The 12394-nt window shown below is 49.2% G+C and overlaps 1 protein-coding gene and 1 long non-coding RNA gene across 4 annotated transcripts in view; one reads left to right on the top strand and one right to left on the bottom strand.

Moving 5' to 3' along the window:
* The window catches only part of UAP1L1 (UDP-N-acetylglucosamine pyrophosphorylase 1 like 1), a 30376-nt gene extending 21032 nt beyond the window's left edge, over positions 1-9344 (bottom strand). For 2 of the 3 annotated variants that reach the window (XM_084493646.1, XM_084493647.1), the window contains exon 1: positions 9041-9344. In XM_084493646.1, the coding sequence (XP_084349772.1) occupies positions 9041-9314 (274 nt within the window). In that variant the 5' untranslated portion in view covers positions 9315-9344. Of the gene's footprint in view, positions 1-8642; positions 8848-9040 lie in introns of those variants that run through there. The other variant, XM_084493648.1, reaches the window with a different exon arrangement.
* Positions 1-12394, top strand: part of LOC311421990 — a 130929-nt gene that overhangs the window by 88268 nt on the left and 30267 nt on the right. The window lies entirely within an intron of this gene.

Genomic DNA, 12394 nt, shown 5'->3' with positions numbered 1-12394 from the left:
AGTCACTGGACAGGTGCAGGTTCATACCAGACCAACCTTGAAACCTCTTCCCTATGTTCCAAATCCAAGTATTCATTAGTGTTCATCCTTACAGAAGCTGAAAGCAAGGACAGGTAGCCTGGGAGGAATACTGAAAAACAGTCCAAGCAGGCAAGGATCAGGTTAGGAAAGCTAAAGCCCTGATAGAATTAGATCTGGCCAGGATGCCAAGGGCAACCAGAAAGGCTTCAACAGGTACATCGTTGATAAAAGGAAGACTAGGGAAAATGTGGGCCTTCTCCTGAAGGAAATGGGAGAACTGGTTACCTACGATATGGAGAAGAACGAGGTACTCCGCAACTCTTTTGTCTCAGTCTTCACTGGCAATTGCTCTAACCACACCACTCAAGTTGCAGAAGACAAAGGCAGGGGCTGAGAAAATTAAGAACTGCCCAATGTAGGAGATGATCAGGTTCAAGACCAGCTAAGGAACCTAAAGGTGCACAAGTCCATGGAATCTGAGGAGATGTACCTAACAGTCCTGAGGGAACTGGCAGATGAACCTGGTAAGGCACTATCCATCATATTTGAGAAGTTGAGGCAGTCCAGTGTTCCCATGGTCTGGAAAAGAGGAAACACAACCCCCACTTTTATAAATGGAAAAAAGGAAGACCTGGGGAACTACAGGCCAGTCATTCTTACCACTATGCCAGGCAGGATCATGGAGCAGATCCTTCTGGAAATTATGATTAGGAACATGGAAAATAAGGTGATTGGTGACAGCCAACATGGCTTCACTAAAGGCAAATCATGCCTGACAAATCTGTTGGCATTCTACGATGGGGTTACAGAGCTGGTGGAAAAGGAAAGAGCAACTGGTGTTGTCTATGTGGACTTGTGCAAACTATCTGACACCGTCCAACATGATATCCGTATTTCCAAACAGAATGTGTGCTTGCAACCCAGAAAGCCAACTGCATCCTGGGCTGCATCAAAAGAAGCATGGCCAGCAGGGTGAGGGAGGGGATTCTCCCCCTCCACTCTGCTCTCGTGAGACTCCACCTGGAGCACCGTGTTCAGCCCTGAGGCCCCCAGCACAAGAAGGAGATGGACGTGTTGGAATCCAGAGGAGGGCCACAAGGATGATCAAAGGGCTGGAGCACCTCTCCTGTGAAGACAGGCTGAGGGAGTTGGGGGTTCAGCCTGGAGAAGAGAAGGCTCCAGGGAGACCTTATAGAGGCCTTCCAGTACCTAAAGGGGGCTACAGGAAAGCTGTGGAGGGACTCTTTTTTCAGGGAGTGTAGAGATAGAACAAGGAATAATAGCTTTAAACTAAAAGAGGGTAGGTTTAGGTTAGATGTTAGGAACAAATTCTTTGTGTGAGGAATGTTTTAACAATTCGTGTCCATAAAGAACAATTCTGTTTGAAATGTTTGAATCCTGTCTGCCTCTGGGCCCTGCAATAGCAATTCAATGCTTGAACCACAGCTGCAGTGTGTCCCAGTCTCCCCCTCATTCCTCATTCTAGCCAATTTATCACTTCTTAAATTTATGAACCTGTTTGCTTTTGTTATTCTGGACTTCTATTTCTAACACTGCTATAGATGTGTCTGTGAATGGCTGGGGAAGAATGTTTTAATTACCCGTGTGTCTGGGAGTTTCAGAACAACTGATAACAACTAGTGACTGTTATGGGATACTATGTGGATCTTTGGTATCTGGTTAGGGGGGGGGCGAGAAAGAAGCTGAAAGGCGGCTGGGAGACAAGATTTGAAGAAGGTGTTTTGAAGAAGGTGTTCCGTAAACTTGGGATGGTGCCCAGTAAGTACAAAGGGGAAGAGGAAGACTGCGAGCCTTCAGCATGGAAGACCCCTAGAGACCCCCAGAAGAGACCCCAGAGGAGACTGCGCATGCTCCAGTAGGAGGGACGGCACCCCGGAAGCTAATTTTAATAATCTATTTTTTTAGAAGTAGTAATGAATATGTATTAGTCTAGGAGCATAAAAATCAGTTGCTTGATGTAATTGGTGTGCATCCTGGTGGAGCGGAGACTCCCGGTGCACCCAGCGCTGTTTGCTTACCTCTATTCCTTTATATCCTTTAATAAATCCTATTTTTCATTTAATTCTAATTTGAATCCTGAGCCATTTATAACATTTGCCATGAGGGTGGTGAGGCACTAGAACAGGCTGCCCAGTGAAATTGTGGGTGTCCCATCCCTGGAAGTGCTCAAGGACAGGTTGGATGGGGCTTTGAACAACCTGCTCTAGTGGGAGGTGTTCCTGCTCATGGCAGGAGGGGTGGAACTAGATGGTCTTTAAGTTCCCTTCCAAGGTGAACCATTCTGTGATTCTATGATTATCTAAGCCTTGTGTTACTGCAGGGCTAGTGCAGATGGAACTTCTCCATTTGGCCTCATATATGTGAGCAGGACAGCCCTGAAGTGCCTGGTATCTGGCTCCTTCCACTGAACTTCACTCAGAAGTTTCCAGTGGAGGAAAAAAAAACACATGAGGGAAAAACTTACAGGGAAAAGTATAATCTAAAAAAGTTCCCATGAGACACTTCTGAACCAGTTTTGTTTCAAAAGGATAATAAAATAATTTTAAAATCCCTAAATAATTCAGAACTGAAGTTGGCTGAGCTGAAGTATTTCACACTGATTTAAAACAAAGCTGCCTGAAGACTGAAATCAGCACTTGCTGGTCTGAGTTGAACTCCAAAGCAACACATCCAATATTATGATTCATCCACTAATCAACATCCATCACTTACCCAGCTCCGTCCTTGCAGCATTACCTGCTCCTGTAACAGCATCTATCAAGCTCACGCATACACATGCACACTCTGGTCCTGACACAAAAAGACCACATCACCTCCTCCTAAGTGCCACTTGTCTCAAATGATAGGTTTAAGCATAGTAACAGACTGCAAACAGCGGGCATCTTTCATATGAAGCCTAGCATTAACACTGTTAATGGGCCCCCATGAGGGCCCATTTTGTCAAGCAACATCCATCAGCAGTAGCTGCAATCCCTGGCCAGGACTCAAAGGTACCAGTGCACCACTTCACTTAAATCAAGATGCCTCAGATAAGATGCATTTCATCTAAGTTTTCCACACAGTGACTAGAGGATGGAAACTGCCTAATGGTTATTGAGCCTCTCGCACTGACCTCCCCAGTGTGGCCTTGCTGCATGGAATGCAGGCAGAACTCTGAAACTCAGACCTAAACAGGATGAACCCCACTCCAAAGCAATGCCACTAATAAAATCAACAGTTCCATTTTCTTTTTCACTTCCCAGAGTCCAGTAGACTGACTAGGCAGATAACCCAGGACTCCTAGCAGGTGGGCACACTGTAGGACTTGCTGAAACCATCACTGCTCCTACCACTGCCATGAGAAATTCTGCCCTCCTTTCCAGCAGAAGCAGGGTCACTGTACTCCTAGAAGAGGTCCAACAGCTTCTAGGGCTGTATGAACAGCCCTCCCTGATGGCAAGCATGTCAGGATGGGACAGATCTTCCCATCATTTATGGCATTCACAGTATTTATAGTGCAACCCTATAACTACTGGAGAGTTTTTCAAGTTCCCGATTTTAGGTTGCCATGAAAATAAATATCCCCCGAAAGTTTAGTAAGTACTTCTGCTCTCACTACCTAGCTGCAAAAATACTAGCATTCATAACAATAACAACAACAAAAACATAGTAACTGACATATCTTGCTGCATATTCCTGCAGGAAAGGGAAATATTTATCACACTTAAAAAAAAAAATAAATAGTAAGTCCAGCTTATCTTCTGCAGCACATGAAATACCAGAAGCTGAACCAAACAAAAAAAAAGGAAGATGCACTGGCTGACAGATATCTGCAGTAAGTCATAGTTTGCATATAAAGCAAAAACAAAAATAGATTTTGCAGGAAGAACAGATTGATCTTGCAAGAACAGATTGAATTCTCCTGCTGAACAGATGCATCAGCCTGATTATAACAACAGTCAGCAAGAAAAGAATAAATCAGGAAAAAAAAAATCTACAGAGTAGTCAGATAACCAGAGCAGCTCATCAGAGCCTCATGAAATGGCAGCTATACCGTGGCCCATGCCCTAGACTAGAATTTTATTAATAAAACATTTACTAAATCTAAAAGTGTCTGTACTTGACTTATATCATCATCCATAAGGCTGCCTAGAACAAACTTCATGTTTGTGTTTAAGATCCAGGAAGCAAGTCTGTCTGAGCTAAGTTTTATCATCTCAGAGATAGTAACAGATCCTTTTTTTTTTTTTTAAACAGTTTAAAAATATCTTGGATGTTCCCAAGAATAACTTCTGAGTTGCTTGGCTCTTTTAACAAACTTTTTAATCACAAAAGTGGGAAGGGGAAAGGACAAAAAATTAATTTCAGCTGTTCAGTCTTTATTTGAAGATGACAAGCTTGCTGCACATGGGAGCTTCTGGGAATTCAGATGCCCGTTCACAAAGCACAGATGAGCTCACTTTAGGGGTGATAGCAATCCCCTGAAGCAAATGGTAACATCACAGACACGCAACCTCTGGGAGATCCAGCAACAAGCTGAGATGTCTAGAAAGGCATGCATGAGGGCCTGATCAGAACCAGAGTATGTTCTGCTCATGTCCCAGCTCAACACCAGGAGCAGTTCACTTTAAAGAAAAAACCCTTTGGAGCCTCAGTCCTCCCAGGGATACACAAACCCAGGAAATCCTGTGCCATACCACTAGCTCCCCCAGGGAACACTGAATTGGGGGTCATCAGTGCTCCCTGGGGAGAGGTAACTTCTGCACACCAGTCTCCCATTGCAATGCTGCTGGGGTTCAGCACTACAAAGTCTCACTCCCAGGGAATAAAACTGAGGGCTGATTCTCACCTGTAGCATTAAACTGGATCATAAAAACAAAGTAAAGTGAAATTTAAGAACTGCATCCCCCTCTCCTGGTAGAAATCAGAAGTGGTCTCTACACAAGATGGGTATCAGGGCAATCTGGATTTCAGGGTCAAGTGACGTTTGCATTGTTCCCGTCACAGAGGGCCTTCTGAATTCTTTCTCTGGCAAGAACTGCTTACAGGAAGCAAGGTCAATCCCACAGAGTTTGCCTTGTTTACTGCTGACTGTGGCACGAGTCAGACATACCAGCACCTCTCTGAATCGCAGCTGAAGACAAAGGACCTAGCTGTCCAGTTTACTAAAGTTGTTTAACTGTGCCCTAACCTAGATCATCTGACCCTAAAATTCATGCATTTCCTCCTCAAAGCAACATCCTCAAGCCTGAGGAAGCAAGCACCACCCTAGCAGCTCCACTCCCAAATCCAACCAGGCATTCCTGGGTGGCTGTTCCCACTCTGCTCAGCTCACTGAAGCTCTATGCAGTATCACAGAATCACAGAATTTCTAGGTTGGAAGAGACCTCCAAGATCACCCAGTCCAACTTCTGTCCTAACACCAACGAGTCGTCCACTAAACCGTATCACTAAGCTCTACATCTAAACGTCTCTTAAAGACCTCCAGGGATGGTGACTCCACCACTTCCCTAGGCAGCCCATTCCAATGCCTCACAACCTTCTCGGTAAAGAAGTTCTTCCTAATATCCAACCTAAAGCTCCCCTGGTGCAACTTTAGCCTGTTCCCCCTCGTCCTCTCACCAGGCACATGGGAGAACAGACCAACCCCCACCTCACTACAGCCTCCTTTAATGTATCGTAAAGAGTGATAAGGTCGCCCCTGAGCCTCTTCTTCTCCAGGCTAAACAAACCCAGCTCCCTCAGACGCTCCTCGTAAGACTTATTCTCCAGACCCCTCACCAGCTTCATCACCCTTCTCTGGACTCGCTCGAGCACCTCGATGTCCTTCTTGTAGTGAGGGGCCCAAAACTGAACACAGTACTCAAGGTGCGGCCTCACCAGAGCCAAGTACAGGGGGACAATCACTTCCCTAGACCTGCTGGCCACACTGCTTCTTATACAAGCCAGGATGCTGTTGGCCTTCTTGGCCACCTGAGCACACTGCTGGCTCATATTCAGCTGACTATCAACCATCACTCCCAGGTCCTTCTCTGCCTGGCAGCTTTCCAACCACTCATCTCCCAGCCTGTAGCTCTGCTTGGGGTTATTGCACCCCAGGTGGAGGACCCGGCACTTGGCCTTGTTGAACTTCATACAGTTGACCTCAGCCCATCGGTCCAGCCTATCCAGATCCTCCTGCAGAGCCTTCCTACCCTTGGGCAGATCGACACATGCACCTAACTTGGTGTCATCTGCAAACTTACTGAGGGTGCACTCGATCCATTCATCCAGATCATCAATAAAGATATTAAAGAGGACTGGCCCCAGTACCAAGCCCTGGGGAACGCCACTAGTGATCGGCCTCCAACTGGATTTGACTCCATTTACCACGACTCTTTGGGCCCAGCTATCCAGCCAGTTTTTAACCCAACGAAGCGTATGCCAGTCCAAGCCACAAGCAGCCAGTTTCTTGAGAATGTTGTGGGAAACGGTGTCAAAAGCCTTACTGAAGTCAGTAGAAAGGCTTGGTGGGAGATGTGAGCAACGTTGCTGGAAAGCCTGGTTGGACACAAATACTTGCCTCCACTGTCATGAGAACCTACCTCTTCACTAACCAGAAACTAGCCCTAGACAATGGGCTGTGGTTAGGCCTAGCCCCAGTTTGCTGCACAAGTTTGCTGAAAGCCGTTGTGGAAGGTGATGAACCCAGACCAGCCAAGACTCCAGCAGTGCAGGGATGATGCTCACATTGCATTAAACCAGACACCCAGCTGCTCAGGCCAGCAGGCCACCACAGCCTCACCACCACGAGACAGAACCAGGCACACATGTCCCATGTCACCAATGTTAATCTGTTCAAGGACCAGAGCAAGTGGCAGGCTGGCCATGATCCTCTACCTACAAGCGGAGAAGCCACCCTGAGCATCTTCAGCAAAAATGCCCTGACAGACATTTCCTCATGCTCCCTCCTTCACCACTCAGCCCCATCTGTGAAGTCTGACACATCTGAAAAGCTCTTCTGTTCTATAATTGTGTCACTTCTATGCTTGCTGTTTTGATTTTGTTTGGAAATTTTTACTCCTCTGCCCACACATCCTCACCTCTTTACTGGCAGATCTAGGTCAAGACTGTGCAGACATTTGCCACACTTTAGGATTTCACTCTGGCCACAGCTGTTTTTTCTCTTGCTTTCTTTCAATTTTGTATATACTTGCTTATTTAACAGTGATGTTTTATTTTATAAAGAAGCAGAGAGAGGCCACCGTACCTTTGAAAAGAAACAGAATAGAGCGCACACTTTGAAAAAAAGCACAGTGTTTCTGTGTAATACACATATGATGGGGAACTGGGGAGCACAGCACCCCACTCCACACAGCCTAGGTCTAGATACCACCTCTCCCATCAACCCCACCTTTCAAACACTCACAAGGTGACCAAGGAAAGCTGTCAGTATCTACCAGGCTCCAAAAAATGAGGAAGGTGGTTTGACACCATATAGAGTCCCCAACAGCTCGCTGGGTATGCACACGGGCCAGCTGGATCAGCCTAGCCATCCATGTGAAGTCTGCTGTGCGGGTGAAGGCCTGCCTCAGGCTCATCAGCCATGGAGGGATGATGCAGGAACTGCAACGCGTGTGAAGTCAGGGGATGCTTTGATAGCAGAGCTGTCCCCCCAAGAGCACTCTTCCAATGTGTTTCCCCATCCACCTGCCTTGTCTGACCAGATATTTTCCTTTCTTGGGCTTCCCCTATTGCTACCCACTTCTCTGCTCAGATCTCATCTTCTTCCTGTACTACAGTGACGCAGTTTAAAGATCACTCTGCCCCAGCCTCTGCTGTAACACAAGACCAACTTCATGCCAGCAAGATGCCCATGAGACCACACGCATGCCTGGGTGCAACTTCCCAATTAAGCTGCAACACAGACTCTTCTCCCACCTATCTCCAGGGACTTCACATCTTCCTACGAGATGCAGTGCTATTCCATGTCTTGCCCACCACATGGCTCTCCAGCCACTGCTGCTGTGTTGAACAGCTAGAAATTAAAGTTAAACATGCAGGCCCCAAATGCCTCAACAGCTTTTGCCAGGGATCTGACTGCCTGTGTTCAGGACTGGGTCCAACAAGGTAGTCTCAACTCCAAACCAGAGTCCCCACACTGTCATGGAGGTCATTGCCCTACCTGCCCCGACATCATGCTTGGCTGCCACTCTTCTTTCCCCTGCTGCTGACACCACACACCATGGCAACAACCCGCTGGTATAAAATGCAGTGCCATCATCCAGGCTGCCGGATGTCACCCCAACCACGATGCTGCAGGACACTGCTCTCTGCCCTGGGGATCCCACTGGCAACAGTCCTAAGCTCTCCATCAGCCATTTCCAGGGTGCTACAGGGAGGCAGCTGTCCTCCCAAACATGCCATGTTATGCAGCCCTTCCTGACATTACCAGGAAGACAAGCCAGCCTCACACAAGGAGTGTGACAGCCCACGGCTAGATCCAGTCAGTTTGGGAGATTTCCACAGGCACCACACCACATTCTGGTTTTAAGATAAAACCCTCTCTATTTTTGGCCTTCAGTTGTGCAAGTGGTGTGCTCATGAATCTTATGACACCCCAAACAGCCGACCTCAAACACCTTTGCTTCCTGCCAGCCTCAGCAGCATCTGTGGACTCCACAAACTAATGAAAAAGTAGAGGTTTTAGAGAGAACGTTTTTCCACGGGGACGAGCAAGCAGCTCACTGCAGTCACTCCAGGCTCTGCAACCGCAGAAACGCTCTGCCGTCCTCCCCCGTGCTGCGCCCCAGCCTCCCGCCAGCATCGCGGCGGCCGCAGCGCTGCACCGAGGGAGGCACTGCCCGGCCCGCAGCAGCGGGAGGCGCCTCCGGGCCGAGTCCCCTCAGCAAAGGGCGGGGGCCTGCGCGGCCGGGCTGGCGGCAGGGGTCCCGCCGGGGCCGGCCGGGCCGGCGGCGAGGGCCCAGCTCCGCGCTCGGGGTGAGGCAAGGGAGCAGCGACCCCGCCCCGCGCCGCTCACCTTCCGCCTCCCAGCGCTCCAGCGCGGCGGGGCCGCTGCGGCGGGCGCCGCCCAGCAGCTCGGCGGGCAGCGGCTCCATCCGGCCGTCCAGGAGTTCCAGCGGCCCCGGCTGGCGGGCGGAGGCCGCCGCGAGCCGACAGTGCTCGCCCAAGCCGGGCGGAAGCGCCGCCAGCAGCGCCCCGCGCTGCGCCGGGCCCAGCTGGGCCCAGAAGCGCAGCAGGTGGTCCTGCCCGGCCCGCGCCAGCCGCGCCCGCACCTCCTCGGGCGGCCCCATCCCGCCGCAGCCGCCCAGCCTCTGCCCCCCGGCGGCGGGGCGGAGCGGGGCCGGGCCTGCCCCTGTCCCGCCGCCGCTCCGCCCCGGGCGACTCTCGTTCCCGACGCCCCGTCCTGCGCCCCGGCGGGGCTTACTCTCCGGCTTTTTTCCCGTTTCCTCTGCCCTGCTGGCTGCGTTCGGCCAGCAGCCCTTCCCATCCCTCCTCAGGCCAGCGTTGCCCGGGCTCTGCAGGCGCCCGCCGGCCTAGAATACACTTCTGCAGTGCTTTGTGCGTACTGAAGTGCTTTGGCTGCTCAGATATATCTGATGGGGATACCGGAGGTGCTTGTACTGGGAACTTCATATTTAAGAAACTCAGAAGGATTACATCCACTCTTGCGTCAGAAAACTCGTGGAGTTAATTTCAGCACAGCATGCAGCTGGGTGGGTCCTGTGCCATCCAGCTGTGATGCTTGTCAGGGATCAGATTCCCCCAGCTCCCAAGTGCGCTGCCTGATCAGACACTGAACCAGCAGTGAGGAAATGCTGAGACAGAGAAACGCAAAGAAGGCTGAGCCAGTCATGAGGTGTCAGATGACACACAGTGAGGTGTAGATATGGATGCTTAGGGACATGGTTTAGTGGTAGACTTGGCACTGACAGGTTAACGGTTGGATTTGATGATCTCAGAGGTCTTTTCCAACCTAAATGATTCTGTGATTTTATGAGGTGGCTTCTTCTGCCATGCACAGTTGGGCCACAGGCTGCCAACAAAGAGGGCAACACAATGCCCTAAACTCCTGTCCTCAAAACCCCACTGCTCTCGCTGTTGGGCAACCTGGTCACAAACATCCTCTTGCAGCCATCAGCCTGTCTCTGTAGCTGGGCAGAACAAGACCAGAAGACAGCTGTTTGGATGGACATGGCTACCTCCCTCTGTGTGGCTGGAGTTGGGGAGCTGGACCCCATCTGGATGAGACAACCAGGTTAGGAAGAAGCCCTGCTAGTTGTCATACCTTCTGCTTCACAGTCTGTTTTCCTACAATGTCTCAGTGGAGGACTCAACAGAACTACTATGTGGACATGGGCCTAGGGTTTTAAAAACTCCTAGCTCTGATCCCTGCTGCTCCCATTTACACAAATCTCTTCCTGCTGTGGTTGTATTCACTGTCTGTCTGGTATGTGAATGGGTGTAGTCTCTAGGTCCTTCCACACACGTGGTACGTGCTTAACCACTGACCCTTACAAACACATAGTTATCAGAAAAGGCTTTCTCAGATACAACTTTTGAATTCCACCCTGTGTTTTTTTTTCCTGCAGAACTTGGTGCAGCCCTTGCTGCAAAGGCTTGGAGAAACCCCAGCACACAGCCATGACATACCAGACAGGACAACCTGAGAAAGCAGGATGTAGGTAAGACTGGGCCAAACAAAATGCAAACATGCACAAGGAACAGGAAATTCATTGTCAAAAAAAGCTCCAGCAACCCTAAAGAAGAGAGAAGTCTTCTGCTTCACAATACTTCATGTGATAACAGCAGTGGGTTAGGATAGGGTATCTTACTGGAAAGCTTCTTACAGAGATTCTAATTTTTAGGACTTTGCTTCAATAGGTAAGCATCCACAAATGTGTCCTCTAAAAAAAAAAAAAAGAACGTGACAGACCATGCAGGAACATTTTAGCTGCCAGCTCAGGCCCTGGTTCCCAAACTAGCCATAGTAGGAGCCAGTGGAAATACAAATTCTTGCTCTGCTGACCTAGGCATGTTACAGACTAAGAAGATACACTCCTCTGCCCCCCAGGTGCTTGTTTTAGCTCCTCACCCACTGTCTCTCAGCCGTTGTGACAGCCTGAGAGCTGCCAGCCAGTGGCCAGACTTCCTGCTCACAGGGCCTCCAAGGGAAAAAACAGTCTGATGGAAAGAAAAGCAACTTAATGGGAAGTACCTCCCCCCCTCCAAAGCAAACAAACCATGTCCTCAAAGAGGTCCAGTAAGCAGGAAGATTGAAATGATGGCATCTCAGCACTGGTAAGAGCAAACAAGACAACCCTCCCCTCAAGGAAAGCTTGCTGCTGCCCTGAGACTGCACACCTCCTGCCACCTCACGCTCCTGCCCAGAGGTTTGCAAGGGATGGATGAACTGCTGGGTTGACATCTTGGTACCATACAGGGAGCGATTCCCTGCAACCTCTTAGCTTTGGGGCTAAGAGAAGGGATAAGCACAAATAGTGCTTAGTTAATTAACAACAGAGAGAACCAGAACTTGATATCTAGACTGCTGTTAGCACAACTCCTCGTGTGGCTTTAACTGAGGGCCAGCTAACAGTTCCAGGGTATTGTTCTGGAAATCCACTCTGGATGTAGCACTATTTCTTGATAGACGCTGTAAGACAACACATTGAGACCTTCTTGCTCCAGCTACAAGAAGCATCATGCTCACATGCTCTCATCCTCTTGGGGGATTTCAGCCACCCGGATGTTTGCTGGGAAAGCTACACAGCAGGTAGTAAGCAATCTAGGAGATTCCTGGAATACGTTGAGGACAATTTCTTCGTCCTGGTTTTAGACAAACCAACCAGAGAAGTGTTACTGGACCTGGTGCTCACCAATGCAGAAGAGCTCATTAAAGAGGTTAAGACTGGAGAAAGCCTGAGTTGCAGTGACCATGCTCTGGTTGAGTTTGTGATCTCAAGGGGTATGGGCCTGGCTAAGAGCAAATTCAGGACCCTGAACTTCAGAGGAGCCAACTTCCAGCTGTTAAAACAATTAGTGGATGAGATCCCATGGGACACTGTCCTTAGGGACAGAGGATCCCATCAGAGCTGGCAACTCTATAAATATTTATCTTACAGTGCAAGAGCTCTCTATCCCCATATGTAATAAATCAACCAGGGAAGGTAGAAAACCAGCATGGCTGAACAAGGACCAGCTGATAAAACTTAGGCAAAAGAAGGAAATGCACAGACAGTGGAAACAGGGCCATGTGCCCTGGGAAGAGTACAGAGACACTGTCCAGATATGCAGGGATGGGATCAAGAAAGCCAAGGCACTGACAGAACTAAATTTGGTGAGGGATGCAAAGAATAACAAGAAGGGGTTC

The sequence above is a fragment of the Aythya ferina genome (genome assembly GCF_964211825.1).
Source record: "Aythya ferina genome assembly, chromosome: 20".
NCBI lineage: Eukaryota > Metazoa > Chordata > Aves > Anseriformes > Anatidae > Aythya > Aythya ferina.
Note: the sequence above shows the minus strand (reverse complement) of the source record. Positions and strands in the feature narration are given on the sequence as shown.